At 44.7% G+C, this 26,409-nt stretch overlaps 1 protein-coding gene across 1 annotated transcript; it reads left to right on the top strand.

Annotated features, from left to right (window-relative positions):
* The first annotated feature begins 628 nt into the window (after positions 1-628).
* Positions 629-25,191, top strand: SUDS3 (SIN3A corepressor complex component SDS3). Its single transcript, XM_087705647.1, has 12 exons — positions 629-938; positions 2,065-2,134; positions 3,828-3,883; positions 5,005-5,076; positions 5,365-5,384; positions 6,708-6,864; positions 8,814-8,909; positions 11,050-11,111; positions 13,310-13,331; positions 14,331-14,436; positions 22,415-22,499; positions 24,174-25,191. Exons 1-12 carry the CDS (start codon positions 746-748, stop codon positions 24,270-24,272), a joined length of 1,038 nt encoding a protein of 345 aa, XP_087561773.1. The 5' UTR covers positions 629-745; the 3' UTR covers positions 24,273-25,191.
* Positions 25,192-26,409: the final 1,218 nt, after the last annotated feature.

Genomic DNA, 26,409 nt, shown 5'->3' with positions numbered 1-26,409 from the left:
GTTGCAAACAGCAGTCAAAGGGTCACCATCTCGAATACACACAACATAACCATGACAGAATAAATGAATAAATTAGAATAGAATAGAATAGAAAACAGAAGAGAAGAGAAGATGGAATAGAATAGAATGCAGAATGAATAGGGAAGAGAGGGTGGAATAGAAAAGAATAGAATAGAATACAGAATGAATAGAGAAGAGAAGATGGAATAGAATAGAATAAAATAGAATAGAATAGAGAAGAGAAGAGAATATAGGATGGAATGAAATAGAATAGAATAATAATTTTATTGTCACATAAATGCACATTAATCGGCACACTTTAAAATGAAATTTCGTTGCATACAGCTGTCAAAGGGTCACCACCTCCAATATATACTACATAAAAATAAATAAATAAATAAAGCGAAATTATATATATTATATAACATAGGGAAACAACACTGTAGTTCGGATGTATATATGTACATGGATATCACGGAGCCTGGAAGAAGGCGATTCGCGTACACCTCTACAGAATGAGTCCACCACCCCGTCCTGGGAGCCGACGCCCCGCCCAGGCGTCTACGGAAAAAGCTACGGGCCAGACGAGGCCAAGAAACGCCCCGCGGTCCCGGAAGCGGCTGGCGCGCCTGCGCAGAAGAAAGGAGCGCGCTTCTGAGGGCGCTCGCCTGAGGAGGGACCGGCGCCGCCGGACGGAGGGTCGGACGGAGGAAGGAAGGACGAGCCTCGTCCGTCTTCGCGGGCCATGAGCGCCGCCGCCCTGGTTTCTCCCGCGCTGCCCCCGGGGCCTCCGCTGCCACCGCCGCCTTCCACGCTGGCCCCGGGAGCCGGAGCAGCAGCCGCCGCCGCCGCCGAGAGCTATGAGGAGGAGGAGCTGGAGAGCCCCGCCGAGGAGGAGGACGGCGAGCGCAGCGGACGCGCTCGGGATTCAGATGAGGGTGAGCCCGGCCGACCTGTCTGGGGGCGGGTGGAGGGCAGGACTCCAACACCCATCATTCCCCGCCGGCCGTGGAGGACGGGAGGGGCGCTGGACCGTCGCTTTCTGTGTGTGGGGGGGGGGGTGGACTACCATACCCATCCCTTTGGGTGGTGCTAGACCCCAACGCCCATCATGCTCTGCCGACAATGGAAGGTCAGCACCCATAATTCCCTCACTGGAGTAGTTGGACCACACTAACCATCGCTTTGGAGGTAGGAGGCAGGTGCTGGACCCCAATGCCCATCATGCACTGCCGACAATGGAGACTATATGTGGGATGAACTCCAGCACCCATAATTCCCTCACTGGGGTAGTTGGACCACACTAACCATCGCTTTGGAGGTAGGGGGCAGGTGCTGGACCCCAATGCCCATCATGCTCTGCCGACAATGGAGACTATATGTGGGATGAACTCCAGCACCCATAATTCCCTCACTGGGGTAGTTGGACCACACTAACCATCGCTTTGGAGGTAGGGGACAGGTGCTGGACCCCAATGCCCATCATGCTCTGCTGACAATGGAGACTATGGGATGAACTCCAGCACCCATAATTCCCTCACTGGGGTAGTTGGACCACACTAACCATCGCTTTGGAGATAGGGGGCAGGTGCTGGACCCCAATGCCCATCATGCTCTGTCGACAATGGAGACTATATATGGGATGAACTCCAGCACCCATAATTCCCTCACTGGGGTAGTTGGACCACACTAACCATCGCTTTGGAGGTAGGAGGCAGGTGCTGGACCCCAATGCCCATCATGCTCTGCCGACAATGGAGACTGCCTGGGATGAACTACAGCGCCCATAACTCTCTCTCTGTGTCTCGTATAGTTGGGGTAGTGGCTGGTTCTGGACCACAACACCCATTTCTGTTTCCCTACCATGGGGACTCTGGGTGGTGGATCACAGTACCCATCTCTGCCACTTTTAAGACTCACCCGTGCTGAGGTCTAGCATCTCTAGAACTTTTTAAAAGGCCAGTTAGCAACTTTGGCCCTGCAGGGTCACCCTGGGAAAACTTTCTGGAGCTGAAAAGGTTGTTATTTGATGTTTTCTGACATGATGCTGATGCTGTTGCTTAGATACGGAAGATGCCAGTGAAACCGATCTGGCGAAACACGATGAGGAAGATTACGTAGAGATGAAGGAGCAGTGAGTATTGTGGCAGCTTTGCACCATCTAGCTTCTCGACCTCCTTACTCTCCTCCCGCTCCACATACATCTGTGTGTCTATAAATATAAGTATAAATATAAATATATAACCACACACTCTGTCTGCGTGTATAAGTATAAATATATAACCACACACATACATGCTCACACATATACATACACTCTGCGTGTGTGTGTGTGTGTGTGTGTGTAGGTACATAATTAGTTTACTGATTAGCTCATGGGCCATATCAAAGTGCAGAGTTCCAAACACAAATTATTACTAATATCCGATAAAAACAGTTTAAAATGAGATTGGAATAAAATACAATAATTATACGCACACCATCCTCCCTCTGTGTGTGTGTGTGTGTGTGTGTGTGTGTGTTTATTATCTACATCTACCTACACCTCTCACTATTTATTATCTATCATCTATCTATTAACTATCTATTATCTATCTATTATCTATCTATTATCTATCATCTATATCATCTATTATCTATCTATTATCTATCTATTTATTATCTATTATCTATCTATTATCTATCATCTATTTATTATCTATCTATTATCTATCATCTATCTATTATCTATCTATTTATTATCTATCTATTATCTATCATCTATTATCTATTTATCTATCATCTATCTATTATCTATCTATTATCTATGATCTATGATCTATTATCTATCTATTATCTATTATCTATTATCTATCATCTATATTATCTATCTATTTATCATCTATCTATTTATCATCTATTATCTATTATCTATCTATTATCTATCTATTATCTATCTATTATCTATCATCTATTATCTATTTATTTATCTATTATCTATCTATTATCTAATCTATCTATTATCTATTATCTAATCTATTATCTATCATCTATTATCTATCTATTATCTATTTATCTATTATCTATCTATTATCTAATCTATCTATTATCTATTATCTTATCTATTATCTATCATCTATTATCTATCTATTATCTATTGTCTATTATCTGTCTATTATCTATCTATTATCTATCTATTATCTATTATCTAATCTATCTATTATCTATTATCTAATCTATTATCTATCATCTATTATCTATTATCTATTGTCTATTATCTGTCTATTATCTATCTATTATCTATCTATTATCTAATCTATCTATTATCTATCATCTATTTATTATCTATTATCTATTTTCTATCATCTATTATCTATCTATTTATCTATTATCTATCTATTATTTATACATGCACATATATATGCATACACATAGAGAGAGAGAAAGAAAGAGTGAGAGAGATGTAGATATGCATATACATATATCCCATATGTATATGTGTGTGCGTGTATGTCTATGGTTATATATCGATTTTTCTTTTGAGCGTGAGCATCATAATTTCATTTTTTAATCTGGGCCAGTGTATTCACAGAAAAAAGTGACAATAACAGTAATGTTTCAGTTGTTTTGGGACTGCACCCAAAGCATCTTATCACTATGGGTACCACCTTTTCTTTCTTTTGCTACACAGTCATTCTATTTCTATTTGCTATTCTTTGTATTTTGTTGTCTTCTCCAGTTCTTTCTCATGTTGCTTGTTTGTTGTTGTTATTAAATTTGCTTGTCACCCATCCCACTGCCAGGTAACTCTGAGGAGCATGTAACATTAAAACCTGTTCTCTTTTCAGGATGTACCAGGATAAATTGGCGTCACTGAAAAGGCAGCTGCAGCAGCTACAGGAAGGTAAATTGCCAACTGTGGTATGGTTTAGTTTTGTGAGTTTGCCTACACTGGAATGTCGAGTTCTTGGATCTGCTCTCTTGCAAATCCTGCAGGGGTGAAAAACCTTCCTTTATGCTAACAAGAAGGTTTGTTAGTCCCGAAAAATGGTTTCTGCAACTATTCAACTCATCCCTACCGGTGCATGCTGACCTATCTTATTTATCAGCCGGAAGGCTCAAATCTAGGAAGCGCCCAGTGGCATATGCCCAAAATCTGCCCGACAACTTTAACATCAATTCCCAATGGAAAGCCAAATGAATGCTGAATGCTCAGACATAGAAGAGCCAAGGTGGTGCAGTGGTTAGAGTGCAGTACTGCAGGCTACTTCAGCTGACTGCTAGTTCGGCTGTTCAAATCTCACCGGCTCAGGGTTGACTCAGCCTTCCATCCCTCCGAAGTGGGTAAAATGAGGACCCGGATTGTTGGGGGCAATGTGCTGACTCTGTAAACCGCTTAGAGAGGGCTGAAAGCCCTATGAAGCGGTATATAAGTCTAACTGCTATTGCTATTGTTATAGGAAAACATACAACTAGGGGTGAATGATAGCCGTTAGTCCAATATCTGAGGGGGCTGCCCCAAAGAAGAAGGGGTCGACCTATCCCCCCAAAGTGCCAGAAGGCAGTCAATGGAATGTAATCAAGGAGAGAAGCAATTGTTGGGGCCCACCAGTGGCCAGGAGAGCTGGCAGCAGATTCGGACAGTGAGGAAGTTGGGGAGGAACATGGGCCAGTCCTGTAGTCTGGGGAAGGCTCTGAGGGGTTGAATTACAAGATCTCCAAGGTTCCTTCACACTCTTTGTTATTCTGTTAATTTCAGTACCTACTATCTCCTGCTAACATGAGTGTGTCAAGTGTTAGAGGTAGGAGATTCAGAACCTTGAGGGAATGCAAAAGTTTTTGCTAAACTATCAATATAATTCCCTTCCCAAGTATATCGATGGCAGTATTTCAAATCTGGCAGTGATTCCCAGATAACTGCGCGTATAGTAAGACATTGAGAAAAGAGGGAAGGGTTATTTGGGTTGGGTTTTTGGGGAGGTGCACGGTTGCAATTTCTCATGCCCCGACTCCTTATTCCATAAGGTACCTTACAAGAATATCAGAAAAGAATGAAGAAGCTGGATCAGCAATACAAAGAGAGGATTCGCAATGCAGGTGAGCAGCAAATTCATCCTCACATTCAAAATCAAAATTGTGTAAATGGTTCATAAACAAATGCGTGTGCGTGCATTTGTGCTTGTGTAAATTGTGTACTTTGGGGGGGGGGGATTTAGTTCAGAGAGAAGTATATTCGAAGCTCGCTTGCCACCTTAGCATTAAAGGCCTTAAAACTCACTCCTCTTTTATCATCCACAAACTCAGAACAACTCCTCCCATTATTCTACTAAAATTAAATATACTTGTGTCTTCCCTCTAATAATTGTCATGTCTGTTTCCTTCCAGAGCTTTTTCTTCAGTTGGAAGTAAGTATATCTCACAAAAACTATTTTATGTCAGGATTTCAGGATTGTTTTCTGTTTACTGCGTTGGCTTCCAGCCTAGACAGATTTGCACAGATTCATCAAAATGTAAACAAATTTCCTGTTGATTTGATTTTAGCCAATCTCGTTAAAAAATAGTCTAGTAAATGCGCAACTATCCTGTTTCCCTGAAAATAAGACCTCCCTGGACAATAGCAATAGCAGTTAGACTTATATACCGCTTCATAGGGCTTTCAGCCCTCTCTAAGCGGTTTACAGAGTCAGCATATTGCCCCCACAGTCTGGGTCCTCATTTCACCCACCTCGGAAGGATGGAAGGCTGAGTCAACCCTGAGCCGGTGAGATTTGAACAGCTGAACTGCAGAACTGCAGTCAGCTGAAGTAGCCTGCAGTGCTGCATTTAACCACTGCGCCACCTCGGCTCTAAGAAGCCCAATCGGGCTTTTGAGCACATTGAATTGAATTGAATTGAATTGAATTGAATTTATTGCATTTATATGCCGCCCTATTCCCGGAGGGACTCAGGGCGGCTCACAAATCGAAGGGAGGGAAATACAGACAAGGGAAAAGAAACAACACAACAAACAATTACAGAAAGAATTTAAAAACAATCAACAGCCACACAATTCGAGCGGGGATGGGAACTCGTCAGCCCCAGGCCTGTCGGAACAGCCAGGTTTTAAGGGCTTTGCGGAAGGCCTGAAGGGTGGTGAGGGTCCGAATCTCCATGGGGAGCTCGTTCCAGAGAGCCAGAGCAGCCACAGAGAAGGCCCTCCTCCGGGTGGTAGCCAGGCGACATTGGCCGGTAGATGGAATTCGGAGGAGGCCTACTCTGTGGGACCTAATAGGTCTATTGGAGGTAATTGGCATGTGCCAATTACATGCGCCAAAATAAGCCCTCCCCCGAAAATATTTAAACGCATGCACAGCTGGTCCCTGCCATTTCCTCTGGTTGCTTGCCACATAAACTACACAATGTTATATAACAATTGAGGCAAACCTTTTGCACTGCTTAGTCACTTATCTTTTAGCGTTGAATCTGCAACGGGCCACACAGTTTGGGGATTGCAACTATCTTACAGTCAGACCATGTATAATTGACACTGGATTTTATTATAGATTTTAGTTGTTATTTATTATTTTACACTCGAAGTTTTAAGTGTATATAGACTGAGTGCTTTTATTTGCTCTGGTCGCTGGTCTGTAATAATAAATTGTTGTTCTTCAACCGAATGCTCAATGAAAAGAAACCTGCATTTCGCCTTACCTTGAAAATGCTCTCCTTTTCTTTTGGGTGTGGATTAGACCGAGCAGGTGGAACGAAACTACATCAAAGAGAAAAAAGCAGCTGTGAAGGAGTTTGAGGATAAAAAGATCGAGCTGAAGGAGAGCTTGATCGCGGAGTTGGAAGAGAAGAAGAAGATGATTGAGAGCGAGAAGCTCACCATGGAACTGACAGGAGGTAAGGCAGAGACTAAAACCTTTCCAAGTTTCCTTTGAGACAAACCGCTTTCATTTCATTTCATTTATTAAATGTATAGGCCGCCCAATCCCGGAGGACTCTGGGCGGCTTACAACAAAGAAGAAAAAAGAAGAAAGGCAAAATAAAAAAAATAATTTAAAATTCACAACACACATACGTTCTAATCGGGGCTGGATCTTAACACTAAGGTCAACAGCCCCAGGCCTGCCGGAACAGCCAGGTTTTAACGGCTTTCCCGAAGGCCATGAGAGTGGGTAAGGTCCGGACCTCTGGAGGTAGCTGATTCCACAGGGTCGGAGCAGCCACAGAGAAGGCTCTCCTCTGGGGGCCCGCCACCCGCCACTGTCCGGCTGACGGTATCCGAAGGAGGCTCACCCTGTGGGATCTTATCGGCCGTTGGGAGGTGTGTGGCAGTAGGCGGTCTCGCAGATAGGCTGGTCCTAAGCCATGTAGGGCTTTAAAGGTAATGACCAACACCTTGAATTGCGTCCGGAGACCAATTGGCAGCCAGTGCAGCTCGCGGAGGACAGGTGTAATATGGGTGTGTATCGGTACACCCAATATCGCTCGCGCGGCCGCATTGTGGACTAGCTGTAGTCTCCGAACGCTTTTCAAGGGTAGCCCCATTAGAGCGCTTTGGATGCACCTGATTCAATACACAGATTCGATGCAATGTTTATGGGCCTGTTCTGATCCAGCTCCCCAAACACCACAAGCCCTCTGGCATGAACTCAAAAGATTCCTTTTATTAGGAGTTCCGGCAGCACTGGCAAAAAAATTATCTCATCCTAGGCTAACGTCCATCCGTTCTGAAGATGCCACACCTATTCATCTCCCTGCCTTTTATCCCCAGAGTTAGAGTGGGGCTTTGCTAGCAGTGGGTGGCTCTTCTGTCCCGTGGACCGGCCCATAGATTTCCACTGCTCTCCTCTCCTCTGCCGTCTGTGCATCCGTGTGTCCGGCACTGCACCCAGCTGTTCCTCCTCTTCCTGATCAGCCACGTCCATACCTGGGGGCTGTCTCTCTCCATCTGAGGGCTGACCCACAGCCCCATTCTCTCTTCCCCCTCAGAGCTCTCGGGTTGCCCTGATGCTTACCCCGACTCCCACACCACCTCCTCTGATTCGGCTGCTGGAGAGGCCACAGCAGAAATCCAAACTGGTTTGGAGATTCAGTGAGATTGAACAACAGAGTTGGGACAATAGAGTTTGATTCTACATTCTAGAGGTGTGAAAAAATATGTGGGTTGTGGCCTGCCAGCAGAGCTGGTGGCAGATTCGGACAGGGAGGAGAATTGGGGAGGAAGATGGGCCAGTCCTGGAGTCTGGGGAAGGCTCTGAGGAGGGCTCTGTGTCAGAGGCAGAGAGGGGGCCATGACCGTATGCCAGTTATCAGCTGCCTTCGGAGTCAGATATCAGTGAGGCAGAAGAACAGGTGGAGCTTGTTCCCAGTGTGCGCATGCACAGAGTTGCCTGACAAAGGAAAGAGCTAAACAACAGGGGTCGACTTGGGAGTAAGGCCACAGGTGGATGATGAATGGCCCCTCCCAGAGGAAATAAAAGAGGGGCAAAAGGGGAGTGGAGTTTGCAGGAGACCATTAGTTTGCTTCATTTGTTTGTGACTCTCCAAGGCTCCTTGCCAAGTTCTGCAGAGATCGGCCTGGCAGCTCTCCAAGCCAGATAAGGTCTGTGATCATAAATCCTCCCTCGAAAGACTTTGCTGGATGTGAATGAGCAGAATTCACAGGAAATTAATAAAAGGGGTTTTTGCTTCAGGCTCTTGGGAAGCCTCAGTCAGAATAATCGGGGGCGGGGGGGGGGAGAATGGGGAGGAAAGAAATAGGTGTTTTTTTTAATGCCTCAGTACTCGGGTGCCTTTAAAAGAAATTTGTGGGCCTTACAATCCAATTGCTTTGTTGCTCCCTTCAGATTCCATGGAAGTGAAGCCAATCATGACTAGGAAGCTGCGGAGGAGGCCCAACGACCCGGTGCCCATTCCCGACAAAAGGAGGAAACCAGCTCCAGATATCCTTTCTGCGTATGAAACCCTGCCCTTAAAAAACCAGTGTAGGCTGGTCCTCCACTTACAGCGATTCCTTTAAAACGGCTGTTGAAAGTCACAGCGGCATTGAAAACAGTCTTAAAAGTTGGCAAGGTTCAACACCCCTGCTTCAGCCCTTGCCAGAAAACCCCGTGAATGCCTTTCCAAGCTCTTTTTCCAGAGTCAGCTGACTTTTTTAAAAAAAATTCTTTTTCCTTAAAATGCTAATAATGCAAGCATAGACATCTAAATACAAAGGAAAAAGAAAGAAAAAAGAGGGGGAAACTAATATTACAGTACAGTCACACACACACCAGAAACACTGTTTTCCCCCCCCAACTTACATTTCTTCTTCTCTAACAACTAAAATAATATACAATATATTCCAATGGTGCCCTTATCCCCTCCAAAACAGCCTATATTCTTGAGTAGGTTTATTCCCTTTGCCTTCCACCAACACTGATTTTATAAAATGCCCCCATGTTTCATTATAACTGTTCGCTTTGATCATCCCTTTTTTTTAAGTTTAATTTCCGTTGTTTTATCATTTGTTGCCATACTCCAAATTCCATTATATCCCTCGTTTCTTTGAATGTCCCAATTCCATCCACAGTATTAAGCCATCACTAATCTAGCTGCCGTTATCAAGTTTACCATCCATTCCCTTTTCTGTTTCATTTACATCCCATCAGCTGACTTTTTAAGATGGCCTCAAATCGGGGAAACTGACCTCCAGGGTTATAAAGATCCGTGTTCCCACCTCCTCCCTCTATTTCCCCACCCAAAAAACAGAATGTTCCTTCGTATTTAATCCACGTTGGCTAAAAGCAAACTCCAGCACACCTCTCGGTATGGCATGGAAAAACGAGAGGGCACTGTTTGGTTGTTTTGGCAAGGCCTAAACCCGTGATGGTGAGCCTATGGCACGCATGCCACAAAGCACATAGCTTGCCTCCAGAAGTTGTGAATGCCCCAACACTGGAAGATGCTGGATAGCCATTTGTCTGAAACGGTTTCCTGCCTAGGCAGGGGATTGGACTAGAAGACCTCCAAGGTCCCTTCCAACTCTTCTATTGTATTGTATTGTATTGTATTGTATTGTATTGTATTGTATTGTATTGTATTGTAATCAAGGGGATAAACAACTTAGAATTAGGGAGAAAATTCCTGACAGTGAGAACAATTAACCAGTGGAACAACTTGCTTCCAGAAGTTGTGAACGCCCCAACACTGGAAGTCTTTAAGAAGATGTTGGATAGCCATTTGTCTGAAGTGGTGTAGGGTTTCCTGCCTAGGCAGGGGGTTGGACTAGAAGACCTCCAAGGTCCCTTCCAACTCTGCTATTGTATATTTATATAAGGTGTTGCCCTGTCAGCTCCAGCACGCATGTGCCTGCTGATTTTTTGGGCATGATTTTTGGCCTTTTTTGGGGGGAACGTACTTCTGGTTTGCTCACTGGGGTGTTTTTCAGCCTCCTGAATCTTCTGGAGGGAGGAAAAACGGCCCAACGGTCAAGCCGGAAGTCCGTTCCCAAACTTCCAGTTTGCGTGTTGGGCCGTTTCTCGCCCTCCCCGGGCTCCTAGGAAACCTCTAGTGGTAATCAACCTGGTCCCTACCGCCCACTAGTGGGCATTCCAGCTTTCAAGGTGGGCGGTAGGGGTTTGCTGTAACTCTGCTTTATAAATTTTATAAAGTAAAGTTACTTCCCTACTTTATAAATCACCATTACTGTGCAACTGGTGGGCGGTTAGTAAATTTTACTACTAACAGAGATACAAAAGTGGGCGGTAGGTATAAAAAGGTTGACTACCCTTGATCTAAAGCCTGGGAAGGGCGAAAGACAGACCTCCTGGGCCTACCAGAAGTCAGAAAATGGGCCATTTTTGGCCTCCCAAGGGGATGGGGAAGGCCATTTTTGCCCTCCCCAGGCTCCTAGAAAGCCATGCGTGCATGCGCAGGGCAGCAAGGGGGTGGGGGCGGGTGTCACGTCCGCATGCTCAGGGGGCACAGCGTGGGAGGGGGGCATTAAATTATGGGGGTGGGCACGCGAGGGGGAAAAGGTTTGCCATCCCTGCCCTCAGCAGGCCCACGAGTGTTTTTGGATGGCCCTTAATGTGGAATTACCGCAGCTCAATTATCTCCTAACGGATGAGCAGATAATGGAAGATTTGAGGACACTCAATAAGGTACGTGCGGCTAGGGGAAGCAGCAAAGGGGGGGGGAGATAAAAACCACCCTTAGTTTTCTGTCTAACCACCCCCCCATTTTATTTTCCTCTGGTTTTGAGCGAGTATTTTTTTGTTTTTATTAGGAAGAACCGGTTTCACGAGTGTCTTCCGAAGGGCAGGTGTCGATGGGGAGACCCTTCCTCTTTATTTTCTGTATCAGGGGTGTCAAACTCAATTTCAACGAGGGCTGCATCCGGGGTGTCTTTGACCTTGGAGGGCCAGGGTTTGACCTTGGCTTCACTCGTGTTGGGGTCACCTGTGGAGGCCCGAGTGCTCAGCCGGTGAAAACGGGCTCCTCTCACAGGCTCTGTTTTCGTTGGCATTGGTGCCACGGGCCGGTTCTTTGCTGTTTCCAGGGTGCCCCCCCCCCCCCCCCCGCGGGCCAGATCCAAGCCCCCCCCCCCCCACTTGAGTTTGACACCCCTGTTCCATATTATTCAGCATTGCAAACCATCACATCCAAACATGGCAAAAAGTTAAAAACAGTAGCATTGATGATGTTACCTAGCTGGGTCATTAAACGTCTGCAAGGAGAGCACCAAGAACCCCACAGTTCTCCTCCTTCTCTTCCTCCTCTTTTCCCCCTCTTCCTCTTCTTATCCCTCCTCCTCCCATCTCGCTTCTAGCCCTGATGATTTTACCTAATTGGGTCATGAAATGTCTGCAAGAAAATAACCAAGCTCAGAGATCACCAAGGGCCCCACAGTCCTTCTCCTCCTCCTCTCTGCAAACCCCATTCCCTTCTCGCACTGATGATGTTGCCTTGTAGGTTGATGAAACGTCTGAAAGAAAACCACCAAGCTCAGAGAGCACAGAGGGCTCCACAGTTCAACCCCGAGTTACAAATATTCTTTTCCGTTGTCCCAAAGGTGTTTTTTTCCAAAAGGCAAATGGTTTTTTTTTCCCCTTTGAAAACATTTCGCTTCTCATCCAAGAAGCTTCCTCAGTTCTCCGGACCGAAGAAGCTTCTTGGATGAGAAGCCGATTTATTTTTTTAAAAATCCATTTTCCTTTTGAAAAAAAGCACCCTTGGGACAATCGTGATCTTGGGGATTGAGAAACCTCCATAGATTTTTCTCTTCTATTGTAAACGTATAAGGGAAAAATCGGATGGGTTCAAAGCCAGCAAAAGTGTGACACTGGGACACTACGCTCGCTGTAAACGTGTGACGGTTGCCAAGACAGCATGATGTTGATGTTTTATGAATTTATAGGCCGCCCAATCCCGAAGGACTCCGGGCGGCTTACAACAATACATTTAAAAAAATAGAAAGTTAAAAACACAGAAACAGAGATTAAAAAGACCACAACATACACCCAATCTAATTGGGGCTGGAACTTAATCATGAGTTCAACAGCACGGAGCCTGCCGGAATAGCCAGGTCTTAAGAGCCTTTCGGAAGGCCATGAGAGTGGGTAGGATCCGGATCTCTGGGGGCAGTTTATTCCAGAGGGTCGGAGCGGCTACAGAGAAGGCCCTCCCCCGGGTGGTTGCCAGCCGACATTGGCTGACGGCACCCGGAGAAGGCCCACCCTGTGCGATCTTATCGGTCATTGGGAAGTATGTGGCAGAAGACGGTCTCGCAGATATCCGGGTCCTAGGCCATGTAGGGCTTTAAAGGTAATGACCGGCACCTTGAATTGCGCCCGGAGACCAATAGGAAGCCAGTGCAGCTCGCGGAGGATAGGTGTGATGTGAGTGTACCTTGGTACACCCAATATCGCTCGTGCGGCTGCATTCTGGAGCAGGGACACTGCTACAAGTCACAAGTGCAAGGACTGTTTTATCAGTCTCTCTTCTCAGTGCCGTCATAACTTCAAACTAAAGAGACGGTCGTCAGTCATGGGCTCCCTTGTAGAGAGTTAATCGAAGAATATTTTGATATTCATTTCAACGTGGATTTGACTTAATTCAGAGCTTTAGCTGAGATCTGGGACTCTCTTCCAGTAAAATCCTCCCAGTCAATGTGGCCTGTAGCTACGATGCCCAAGGAAATGATGGGATTTGGAGTCCAGCACATCTGGATCGCAGCCTTAGCTGGTCCCACTTCATGTAACTGAAAACTTAACGGCTAAAAATGAATTTCTCCCAATTTTTGGCCGTCTTTTGTGACTATTCCTTCAACTTTTTTTCCTCTTTCTTTTTCTTTTTTTAGCTTAAATCACCTAAAAGACCAGGTGAGTAATATGACCAGGGGCACTGTTTTAATTTAATTAGTTATTTTGCCTGTTTTGGGTTGGAACGGAGGGAAAGACTGCATATTAGTACCCTCCTTGCCATATGGAAGGGGACGTGGTGGCTCGGTGGCTAAGATGCTGAGCTTGTAGATCAGGAAGTTCGGCGGTTCGAAACCCTAGCGCCTGGGCCTGGTTACATGTTTGGAACTGAATGCCTGGTAAATTTCTGGAAGGCTTAATAGAGTCTCTCAACGGGAAGCCATTATCGGTTTGTTTAGTTTTTGGCTCCGGTGGCAATAAGAACTTAGCTATCATTAAAGGAAAACATTTGAGGGACACAGTGGCTCAAGACGCTGAGCTTGTCGACCAGAAAGGTCGGCAGTTTGGCGGTTCGAATCCCTAGCGCCGCATAACGGAGTGAGGTCCCGTTACTTGTCCCAGCTTCTGCCAACCCAGCAGTTTGAAAGCACGTGAAAAAATGCAAGTAGAAAAATAGGAACCACCTTTGGTGGGAAGGGAAGAGCGTTCCATGCGCCTTCGGTGTTTAGTCATGCCAGCCCCATGACCACGAAGATGTCTCCGGACAGCGCTGGCTCTTTGGCTTTGAAACAGAGATGAGCACCGCCCCCTAGAGTCAGGAACGACTAGCACATATATGAGTCATTGAGGCCACTTGGAGGATTTATCTGAAGTCCTCAGGGTCACCTGAGTAGTGCAAATAGTTGCTGTAGGACACAGAAAAACTCCAAGCAGCCTCAACGATCCTCTAAAAGGATGCAAATGACCAGTGGTTTGCAAGGACTATAAATCCTTCCATTCCCCACCATCCAGTCAGAGCTGAAGAAGCTTCTTGGATGAGAAGCGAAACGTCTTCAAAAGTTCCAGTTGCCGCTTGCAAAAAAAAAAAAAAACCCTTTGGGACAACCATGACCTAGGTTCCGGAGAACTTTCGTAGACTTTTAAACTGATGCTTATCGCGTCTCCCTCTTCCTATTCCAGCATCCCCTTCCTCGCCCGAGCATCTTCCAACGACGCCTGCAGAATCCCCCGCCCAGCGATTTGAGGCACGGATAGAAGACGGGAAGCTTTACTACGATAAACGATGGTAAGGGGGCACGGGTAGAACGAGGGGCTTTTAACAATGGAATGGAATAGAATTCAGTTTTATATCGGCCTTGTGGACACGCAAGGTATTTGTCTTTGGTGCAGATGCTCTTAGTGTACATAAAAGAAAAGATATATTTGTCATGAATCATAAGGTGCAACTCTTAATGATAGTCATAGGATACAAATAAGCAAGCAGGAAAAAATATCAATAGAAATAGAGTAGAGAAGAATAGAATAGAATAGAATAGAATAGAATAGAATAGAATGGAATGGAATGGAACGGAACGGAACGGAACGGAACAGAACAGAACAGAATTCAATTCTTTATTGGCCAAGCATGATTCCACAAGGAATTTGTCTTTGGTGCATAAGCTCTCAGTGTACATAAAAGAAAAGATATATTCGTCACGAATCATAAGGTGCAACTCTTAATGATAGTCATAGGATACAAATAAGCAATCAGGAAAAAATATCAATAGAAATAGAGTAGAGAAGAATAGAATAGAATAGAATAGAATAGAATAGAATAGAACGGAACGGAACAGAACAGAACAGAATTCAATTCTTTATTGGCCAAGCATGATTCCACAAGGAATTTGTCTTTGGTGCATAAGCTCTCAGTGTACATAAAAGAAAAGATATATTCGTCACGAATCATAAGGTGCAACTCTTAATGATAGTCATAGGATACAAATAAGCAATCAGGAAAAAATATCAATAGAAATAGAGTAGAGAAGAATAGAATAGAATAGAATAGAATAGAATAGAACGGAACGGAATGGAACAGAACAGAATTCAATTCTTTATTGGCCAAGCATGATTCCACAAGGAATTTGTCTTTGGTGCATAAGCTCTCAGTGTACATAAAAGAAAAGATATATTCGTCACGAATCATAAGGTGCAACTCTTAATGATAGTCATAGGATACAAATAAGCAAGCAGGAAAAAATATCAATAGAAATAGAGTAGAGAAGAATAGAATAGAATAGAACGGAACGGAACAGAACAGAATTCAATTCTTTATTGGCCAAGCATGATTCCACAAGGAATTTGTCTTTGGTGCATAAGCTCTCAGTGTACATAAAAGAAAAGATATATTCGTCACGAATCATAAGGTGCAACTCTTAATGATAGTCATAGGATACAAATAAGCAATCAGGAAAAAATATCAATAGAAATAGAGTAGAGTAGAGTAGAGAAGAATAGAATAGAATAGAACAGAACAGAATTCAATTCTTTATTGGCCAAGCATGATTGGACACCCAAGGAATTTGTCTTTGGTGCAGATGCTCTCAGTATACATAAAAGAAAAGATATATTCGTCACGAATCATAAGGTGCAACTCTTAATGATAGTCATAGGATACAAATAAGCAATCAAATCATACTAGGAAACAATCTATATAAATTGTAAGGATACAAGCAACCAGTTACAATCCTGCAGTCCTCAGTGGGGGGAGAAGGGTGATAGGAACGATGAGAAGACTAATAGTAATAGTAATGCAGATTTAGTAAATAGTTTGACAGTGGTGAGGGAATTCATTGTTTAGCAGAGTGATGGCGTTCGGGAAAAAACTGTTCTTGTGTTAAGTGGTTCTGGTGTGCAGTGCTTTAGAGCGTCATTTTGAGGGTAGGAGTTGAAACAATTGATGTCCAGGAGGCGAGGGGTCTGTAGATATTTTCCCAGCCCTCTTTTTGACTCGTGCAGTGCACAGGTCCTCAATGGAAGGCAGGTTGGCAGCAATTGTTTCTTTCTGCAGTTCTAATCATCCTCTGAAATCTCTGTCTGTCTTGTTGGGTTGCAGAACCAAACCAGACAGTTATAGAGCTGCGGATGAGAGACTCAATTTTAGAATTCAATTTTATATCGGCCTTGTATCGGACACACAAGGAATTTGTCTTTGGTGCAGATGCTCTCAGTGTACACAAAAAGACAAGATGCGTTCGTCACAAATCATAAGGTGCAACACTTAATGATAGTCATAGGGTACAAGTAAGCAATCAGGAAACAATCAATATAAATACGCATAGAATATAAATATAAATGGACTTACTTACTTGGACTTAATCTTCGTAAATGTCAACGTCCATAAGGCAGTGACCGTTGCATTGTGAAGGCCAGGGGCAGGACGTCACGGATTACAGCACGCCATTGGTTCCGATTTAGGGCGGCTTGTTGGGCATCGGTTATCAAGAAGTGGAGTGGTTGAAGATCTTGAGCCACTTGGGATATCCACGTTTTCTTTGGGGCATTTCGTGCGATTTTCCACCCATCCGGTCGCAGCGAGTTAATCGATCGGTAAGGTAATCGGCTATTGTCCATACGGCAAACGTGTCCAAACCATCTAAGTCGTTGTCTTCTTAGGTAAAGTTCGATTGTAGTTTGGTTTTTACACAGCTGCAATACTGTTTCGTTTTTCCACCGGTCCCGTAGAGTTATGTGCAGAATGTTGCGCAGGCATCTTAGCTGGAATCGTTCTAATAGGTTCAGGTCGCTTTTAAGTAAAGTCCACGATTCCGAGCCGTACAGTAAGATTGTGCGGATGGAAGCATTAAATATCCTCATCTTGGTCGCAATCGTCACGTCATTTTGGCTCCACAGGCACTTCCTTAAAGAGGCGAATGCAAAATATAAATAGAGTGGAGTGGAACGGAACGGAGCAGAATACAATTCTTTATTGGCCGAGCGTTGATTGTACACGCAAGGAATTTGTCTTTGGTGCAGATGCTCTCAGTGTACATAAAAGAAAAGATACATTCATCACAAATCATAAGATGCAACTTAATGATAGTCATAGGATACAAATAAGCAATAGGAGACAATATCGATATAAATAGAATAGAGCAAAATAAGGAATAGAATAGAATAGAATTCTTTACGGGCCAAGTGTGATTGGACACACAAGGAATTTGTCTTTGGTGCAGATGCTCTCAGTGTACACAAGGAGAATAAAATATATTAATCAAGAATAAAAGAATAGAATAGAATAGAATTAGAATAGAATTCTTCATTGACCAAGTGTGATTGGACACACAAGGAATTTGTCTTTGGTGCAGATGCTCTCAGTGTACATAAAAGAAAAGATACATTCGTCAATAATCATAAGGTACAACACTTAATGATAGTCACAGGGTACAAATAAGCAATCAGGAAACCATGAATATCAATATAAATCGTAAGGATACAAGCAGCAGAGTTACAGTCCTGCAGTCATCAGTGGGAGGAGATGGGTGATAGGAACGATGAGAAGACTAATAGTAATAATAATGCAGACTTAGTCAATAGTTTGACAGTGGGGAGGGAATTATTTCTTTAGCAGAGTGATGGCGTTCGGAGGGAAAAACTGTACTTGTGTCTCGTTGTCTTGGTGTGCAATGCTCTATAGCCTCGTTTTGAGGGCAGGAGTTGGAACAATTTGTGTCCAGGATGTGAGGGGTCTGTAGATACTTTCACAGCCCTCTTTTTGACTTGTGCAGTGCGCAGGTCCTCAATGGAAGGCAGGTTGGCAGCCCTTGTTTCTTTCTGCCATTCTGATTCTCCTCTGACGTCTCCGTCTGCCTTGTTGGGTTACAGAGCCAAAACCAGACAGTGATGGAGGTGCAGATGAGAGACTCAATCCTTCCTCTGTGGAACAGAAACAGCAGCTCCTTGGGAAGTTTGAGGTTCCTGAGTTGGTGCAGAAAATTTAAGAACGCTCGGAAAGCCACGTTTATTTGTCAAAATTGTGGAGGGTTTGCTTGGCCAGAAGCTTAAGTATGGAGAGCAGTAAGAGGAATTATCCTGTCTAGGTCAGCCTGGCAGGGGGATTCTGGGAATCGTAGTCCCAAAGTCTCCCCATGGAGTTCAGAAGGAAATGGAAATCCAGGTGTTATGTACTTTTTATGCCACCAGGTGGCAGGAGACCACCAGAAGTGGCCTCTCTCTGAGAAAAATGGCTTTCTCCCCCTTTCCCATACCTGCCATATCTTTAAAAAAGATCCCATCTACAAATCCTCACTTTATGACCTGTTACCCAAATGAAGGTAGGTAACATCATCAGTGCTACTGGGCTGGCACTCATGATGTTACCTAGTCTGGTACACCTGCAAGAAAACAACCAAGTTCAGAGAGCACCAAGGACCCCACAGTCATCCTCTTCCTCCTCCTCTTCTCCACAAACCCCTCTCCCTTCTAGCATTGATGATGTTACCTAGTATGGTAATGAAACGTCTGCAAGAAAACCACCAAGCTCAGAGAGCACTAAGGTTCCTTCCCTGCCATTAGCTATATATCTGCCTTTCTTCCTTCCTTCCTTCCTTCCTTCCTTCCTTCCTTCCTTCCTTCCTTCCTTCCCTCTCTCTCTCTCTCTTCTCCACAAACCCCTCTCCCTTCTAGCATTGATGATGTTACCTAGTATGGTAATGAAACGTCTGCAAGGAAACCACCAAGCTCAGAGAGCACTAAGGTTCCTTCCCTGCCATTAGCTTCCTTCCTTCCTTCCTTCCCTCCCTCTCTCCCTCCCTTCTCCACAAACCCCTCTCCCTTCTGGCACCGGTATTCTCCGGTTTGAGCTTTTCTGCGTGCAATAGAATATTTGTTGCATTTAGGCTAAATGTTTTGTTTAATTGCATAACGTTCCTGGGTTACTTTCGTTCTCCTTCCACAGGTTTTCCTATGCTCAGCGTATCCATCCTCTTTTACTGTTAGAAATGTGTATTGCAATACATATATTATATATATATATATATTAAAAAGGTTAATTGCAATAGTTTGGCAGAAAGTTGATACCTTTAAAATAGCTCTCATGTGTAGGAGGACAACTTTGACGTGCAAATTAAAATTCCCCGGCTATCGTATGTCTTTAAAAGAAATGAATCTGCCGGCTGCTGCAAAAATATATTTCTTCCCCCCCCCCCTCCTTTTCTTAATAGGGAACATGTAAAAGGATCATTATCTCAAAATAAGAAATGATTATGGCTAGGAATGGAATATCTAAAGCACTTTAATGGCATTGAGACTTACAATAATAGTGGTATTCAGTCTGGAACCCAGAATCTGCACAAAGCGTTGGAGCGAAACCTGGTTTTTAGTGGAAATATACCCTCATTTATAGAATCAGGTGTGACAGGCAGCGGCTTGGTTCCGACAATTGCACACACGAGAGCAAAAAGATGGCTGTAACAGCTACATAGGAAGTTCTCAATTTAGGGCCACAATTTTACGAGAATTTCTTTCAGCAGAGTGGTTGTTGTTATGTTGTCGGGGAGGATTTTCAGCCAGTTCTGGAGTCTGGGGAAGGCTCCGACGGATGCTCAGTGTCGGGCGCAGAGATAGAGCCAGGGCTGTCTGTCATTTCCCAGCCACTGGCGAGGCAGCTGCCTTTGGGGGCTGAGACGAGTGAGGCGGAAGAACAGGTGGGGCCTGTTCCAGATGCATGAATGCTTAGAGCTGTTAGGAGAGGAGGACAGTGGAGGACAAGGAGTCAACTCGGGAAGCAAAACACACATGGAGGCTGAATGGCCCCTCCCTGGCTGGGGAATAAATAGAAGGAAAGGGAAGTGGTGGTCGTAGGAGATAACAGTTCGTATTTCTGAAGATTTTGGCTCACTGTGTTTCGTACGTCAAAGACTCCTTTGCCGGAACTTAAATTTGCAGCCTTTCGGTTGGGAGCTCATGACCTGGCAATTATTGCAGGGAATTGATAAAGTCGGTGCTGCCGTTAACTCCTTGCCAGGACTCTTGCCTGGACTTTTGGTTGGTGAAAGCGATTAATTCACAAGAGGTAAATAAAGAGGGTTTTTTCTTGGCGAGGAGTCTGTTTTTGGCTTCTGCGAAGGCTGGGTCAGAACAACGAGTCGCTCCCAGAAATCAAAGCTGCTGGATTTGACACACTCGTACGTTCAAAACCCATGCGTAACATTTCAGATCGTATCAGAAAGCAAAAGGTTTCCCTTCCTCTCTTAAATCCTGTGGTCGTTTCCATGAAAATTGGCAGGCAGGGTAAAAAGCAACAAGTATACTCCATTTAAAATGGATGCGGTGGCACAGTGCCTAAGGCACTGAGCTTGCCGATCAGAAAGGTGATCGGCAGTTCGGCGGTTCAAACCCCTAGCGCCGCGTAACGGAGTGAGCTCCCGTGACTTGCCCCAGCTTCTGCCAACCTAGCAGTTCAAAAGCAGGTAAAAAATGCAAGTAGAAAAATAGGGACCACCTTTGGTGGGAAGAGAACAGCGTTCCGTGTGCGTTTGGCGTTGAGTCATGCTGGCCACATGACCACAGAGATGTCTTCGGACAGCGCTGGCTCTTTGGCTTTGAAACGGAGATGAGCACCGCCCCCTAGAGTCAGGAACGACCAGCACATATGTGCAAGGGGAACCTTTACCTTTACTCCATTTTAAATGCCAGGAATTGGGGAGAAGCATAAAACAGCCCCCTTCTCTCATTACCTGTCCTCTTCCCTCCAGCGTACATTTGCAGAGTTTTGGGTTTTTTTTAACGTTTCTTGCAGGCGGGTGAAGTTCCCAATCAATACGGTAATGCAAACAGTGGCGGGGAAATTACACAAACAACGACGCAAAAAAACAGCATCTTGAACGCTGTGGGGCTGGAGATTGAGCCATTAAGAGCAATCAGAAACAGGGAGAGAACTCAACGGTTCCCTGTACTTGCCTAGATACCCAGGTGGAGCAGCGTAAACAAGGAAGCATGTCAAACAATCTAGGCTTGCGATTAGGGGGTGGTTAATCTTAGCTGAGCTCTACCTGAGACTCTTAATCTCTCCTCCCCATTGGGGAGAAGGAGACTCCGGTAAAAAATGATGCATTGGAAGAAGATAAGATCATTTTATTGTTATTTTTTTCTTACTGCAAGAACACTGGCCCGCATTAAAAGTGAAATTCAGTTGCCTGCTGTCAAGGGACTGTACAGCTACCCAAACACATACATAACACACGTATACACATGCTATATGCGTACATAAATGTATACTTGCACCATACATGTATATGCATACATTAGAATAGAATAGAATAGAATAGAATAGAATATGGAACGGAATAGAATATGGAGTGGAATAGAATAGAATATGGAATAGAATATAGAATAAAATAGAATATGGAATAGAATAGAATAGAAAATGAATGGAATAGAATAAAATAGAATAGAAAATGGAATAGAATAGAATATGGAATAGAATAGAAAATGGAATAGAATAGAATAGAATATGGAATGGAATGGAATAGAATAGAAAATGAATGGAATAGAATATGGAATGGAATAGAATATGGAATGGAATAGAATGTGGAATAGAATAGAATGTGGAATAGAATAGAATAGAAAATGAATGGAATAGAGTAAAATAGAATAGAAAATGGAATAGAATAGAATATGGAATGGAATGGAATAGAATATGGAATAGAATAGAATATGGAATAGAATAGAAAATGAATGGAATAGAATAGAATAGAATAGAATAGAAAATGGAATAGAATAGAATATGGAATGGAATAGAATATGGAATAGAATAGAATATGGAATAGAATAGAATAGAAAATGAATGGAATAGAATAGAATAGAATATGGAATAGAATAGAATATGGAATAGAATAGAATATGGAATAAAATAGAATAGAATATGGAACGGAATAGAATTGAAAATGAATAGAATAGAAAATGAATAGTTGGAAGGAACCTTGGAGGTCTTCTAGTCTAACCCCCTGCTTAGGCAGATGTGCAGGAAGGAGAAACAGACCGCGTGTTCACACAATACACTGAGTCAGGTCAACAGATACCTAGCAGATGTATTCACACAGCGAGTACAGCCCGGTTCGAATTAAACTTGATTCAGCCTAAGTATGTAGTTTGAAAACCAATCTTTCTGTTCAGATTTCAGATTTTGCACTCTTTATGTCTTGTATTTTACTCCCGGGTTCCCTTTTTTTGCTGAAATATGACATGAAGGGGCCCTACGATAAATCAGTAAATATTTTCCTTTCCAGGTATCACAAGAGCCAGGCTATTTACCTGGAATCAAAAGAGAACACCAAAATCAGTTGCGTGATCAGCTCGGTGGGAGCCAACGAGGTAAGACAACGTCTCCTTTTTCGTCCAGGTGTTCCCGTAGTTGCGAATCAGAAGCATCCTTCCCCATAACTTTGGCGTGCGATAAACGGCATGGTTCTTGCTTCCGTTGCATGGCAACCGTCCGCTGGAGGACTTCGGGGAAGGATCCTTCAGGAAGGGAGATTTTCATCAAGCAATTATTTCTTTGGATTACACTTCTGATCTTACCACCGCTACTTCTTTTGAAACTTAATCAGAACTCTCGTCTAGTTTTTACAGCAGTAAAAGCTAGATCAGAAACATATACCGTATTTTTTGGAGTATAAGACGCGCCTTTTTCCCTCAAAAAAAAAAAAAAGATTGAAAATCTGGGTGCGTCTTATATACACTGAATACAGCAATTTTTGCCTCCCAAAACTCTCCCCTTCACCAAAATGGCCATGCATTGTCTTTAGGAGGCTTTCAGAGTGCTCCTGGGGACTGGGGAGGGCAGAAATGAGCGAAAAACAGGCTGTTTTTTGCTCAATTTTGTCCCCCACAGCCACCAGGAGCACATTATAAGCCTAAAGGCTACTAGGCATGCCCTTTTTTTGGGACGAAAAACAGGCCCATTTTCACAAAAAATGGGCCATTTTTTGCCCACCTCCACAAGCACTCTACAAGCATCCTAAAGGCTATTCATGCCCTTTTTTTGAAAAACATAATTTTTTGCCCACCCCCCTGGGAGCACTCTGTAAGCCTCTTAAAGCCTATTTATGGCCATTTTTTGCTCATTTTTGCCCTCCCCAGCCCCCAGGAGCTCTTTGAAAGCTTCCTAAAAGCTATGCACGGCCATTTTGGTGAAGGGGCAGGGTTTCGGGCGGCAAAAAAATGCTGTATTAAGTGTATAAGACACACCCAGATTTCCAGCCTCTTTTTTGAGGGAAAAATGTGCGTCTTATACTCCGAAAAATGCGGTATATACTGCTTCACAGTGTGTTACAGCCTTTAAGCGGTTTACAGAGTCAGCATATTGCCCCTAACAATTTGGTTCCTCGTTTTACCAACCTCGGAAGGATGGAAGGCTGAGTTGAGCCAGTGAGAATCGAACTCCTGGCTGAGGGCAGAATCAGCCTGCAATGCTGCATTCTAACCCCTGTGCCAGGAAGGAAGGAAGGAAGGAGGGAGGGAGGGAGGAAGGAAAGGAAGGAAGGAAGGAAGGGCAAAGCAATTGCACTTAGACTTGTATACCGCTTCACAATGCTTTGCAGCCCTCTCTAAGCGGTTTAGAGAGTCAGCCTCTTGCCCCAACAATCTGGGTCCTCGTTTTACCCGCCTTGGAAGGATGGAAAGGCTGAGTCAAACTTGACCCTAGTGAGAATCGAATTGCCAAACTGCAAGCAGCCAGCAGCCAGCAGAAGTAGCCTGCAGTACTGCACTCTAACTTCTGCACCACCATGGTTGCTATAGGGTCTCCTACATGAGCAGGGGGTTGGACCTGAAGAACTCCAAGGTCTCTTCCAACCCTATTGTTCTATGTTGTAATTTAACCAAGGTGGGTGGAATTGCAGGTGAGAATCCAAGTGGACCTCCGGCTGCCATAACAGCGTATCAAGCCAGTCCAGTTGTAAAATCGCTCCGTTTACGGATACAACTCTCTCCAGTGTCACAATTTCTCTCCTCTCTCTCTCTCTCTCTCCTCCCAACTCTTGACAGATCTGGGTGAGGAAAACCAGCGACAGCACCAAAATGAGAATCTACCTTGGGCAGCTCCAGCGAGGCGCTTTTGTGATCCGCCGGCGATCCGCAGCTTGACTGTCGTTTTTTTCCCCCCCGGCAGACCCTCGTATTCAGGACAATCATCCGTCTGCGAGATGTGTGGTTGCGCCCCGTAGGTGTGATTAGGCCAAGAAAACCCAAAACCAAACCATAATTCTTCCCTTCTTTGGAAGTGTGTCTCCACCCGCTGCGTGTGGAACTGCCCGGAGTGATTAGTTTTGTTTTCGCCGTCTCGTGATCTCCAAGGTTCAGAAGGACCGCCGGGGTTTTTTTCCCCCCTCGTCTTCCCATTATTTCATTCTGTCGTAAACGGTTTCCGTCGCGGACAAAAGCTGGTGCGGCAGGTTGGAAGAAGCTCAGCCAACCCTCCGGCGAAGTGGAGGGACGGCAAAACGTCGCCAGGAGGAAAACGTGACAGCGTTGGAACGCGTAAAAAGGCATCGGCGTGCCGAGAAACAGCTGGGAATTCTCAGAACTTGCCTTGGCGCCCCCTGGATTTTGCGTTATTTATACGGAAAGGGGTTTCACATATTTTCTTGATTTAAGCCCAAGCTGCGTTCAGAGCTTGGCGTGGTTTTTTCCGTTCTCGGAAGATGGACAAACGCGGGGGGGGGGGCTTTTCTTTTTGGTGGGTTTCCCCCCCTCCCAGTCCCCGCAAAGGAAGGCTCTTCAGCTTAGCGGCGAGGCTGATTGTATCCACCTTTGCCGAGGTACCTTCCCCTTCTTCAGGCTGGCTCAAAAAAACTTTGGTCGCATCGTTTGAGGGGCCTTGACTTTGTGCATGCAAGTCGACTTCTCCTCTGACTGCAGCCCCCCCACCCCACCCCATCCCCTTCCCCAAAATGTAAATAGTAAGAGAGTAAGAGTTTGGATGCAGACTGAAAGCACAGGCTGAGTTTCCCAGCCTTGTACTGTTTTTATGACACGTTGCTCCCCGAATATTTTTTATCTCTCCGTTTTGTGTGTTTAAGTGTTGGCTTTATTTCTCCCGGTGTCACAAGGCTGCGCAAGGTTGCGTGCGGCTTCACTTCCTGGCTCCCGTGGCACGACAAAACCGCGGTAGACTAAAGCGCGCCCGACGAAAGCCCGTACGTGACGTCAGCAGCAGCGCGACGGAAAAAATTAAAAATAAATTAAATTAAAATTAAAATAAAATTAAAGCAAGCCGATTCACATAAAGGTAAGGGTTAGGGTTAGGTTAAGGGTTAGGGTTAGGGTTAGGGTTAGGTTAAGGGTTAGCGTTAGGTTTAGCGTTAGGTTAAGGGTTAGGTTTAGCGTTAGGTTAAGGGTTAGGTTTAGGGTTAGGTTAAGGGTTAGGCTTAGGGTTAGGGTTAGGTTTAGGGTTAGGTTTGGGGGGGTTAGGGTAAGGTTTTCGCGTTAATTTTAACTTTACCGCTCACAGCGTGCTGTTTTCGTCGCGCTGTGATGATGTCAGGTACGCGCTTTCATCGAGCGCGCTTTAGTCTACCGCGGTTTTGTGGTGGAACCCCTGGCTCCACCGTCGACCTTCTCTGAAGGGCGAAGGTCTCTTAAATTATTCCAGATCGCTCTGCAGATGGTTACGGGTGGAACGAATCGAAGAAATTGGGTTCGAAAATAAACACGGAACACTCCAACATAGTTAAACCAAGATTACGCATCCCACGGCCATCTACACCAAGATTAAATATTCCAGGAATGCAGTAAAAAAAAAGGGTCATAGTTATACCGCCCTATATCTTCAAGGTTGGATGGAATACCTGAGTCTCCATGGAGATCCAAAGTCCCCCAGCTGATATTTTATGCCTAAGAACTCAGGAGCCGAGGTGGCGCAGTGGTTAGGGTGCAGTACTGCAGGCCACTTCAGCTGACTGTTAATCTGCAGTTCAGCGGTTCTAATCTCACCGGCTCAAGGTTGACTCAGCCTTCCATCCTTCCGAGGTGGGTGAAATGAGGACCCAGACTGTGGGGGCGATATGCTGACTCTGTAAACCGCTTAGAGAGGGCTGAAAGCCCTATGAAGCGGTATATAAGTCTAACTGCTATTGCTAGGACTAGAACTCCCAGTCTCCTGGTGATTGGCCCAAGTCACCCAGTTTGCTTTCATGCCTCAGGCAGGTCTAGAACCCGCAATGTCTTGGTTGACTGGCCCAACTTCACCCAGCTGGCTTTCGTGCCTAAGATGGGACTTGAA

The sequence above is a fragment of the Thamnophis sirtalis genome, unplaced genomic scaffold (assembly GCF_051295495.1).
Source record: "Thamnophis sirtalis isolate CommonGarterSnake01/CBP01778 unplaced genomic scaffold, rThaSir2_p1.2 scaffold_2, whole genome shotgun sequence".
Classification (NCBI taxonomy): Eukaryota; Metazoa; Chordata; class Lepidosauria; order Squamata; family Natricidae; genus Thamnophis; species Thamnophis sirtalis.
Note: the sequence above shows the minus strand (reverse complement) of the source record. Positions and strands in the feature narration are given on the sequence as shown.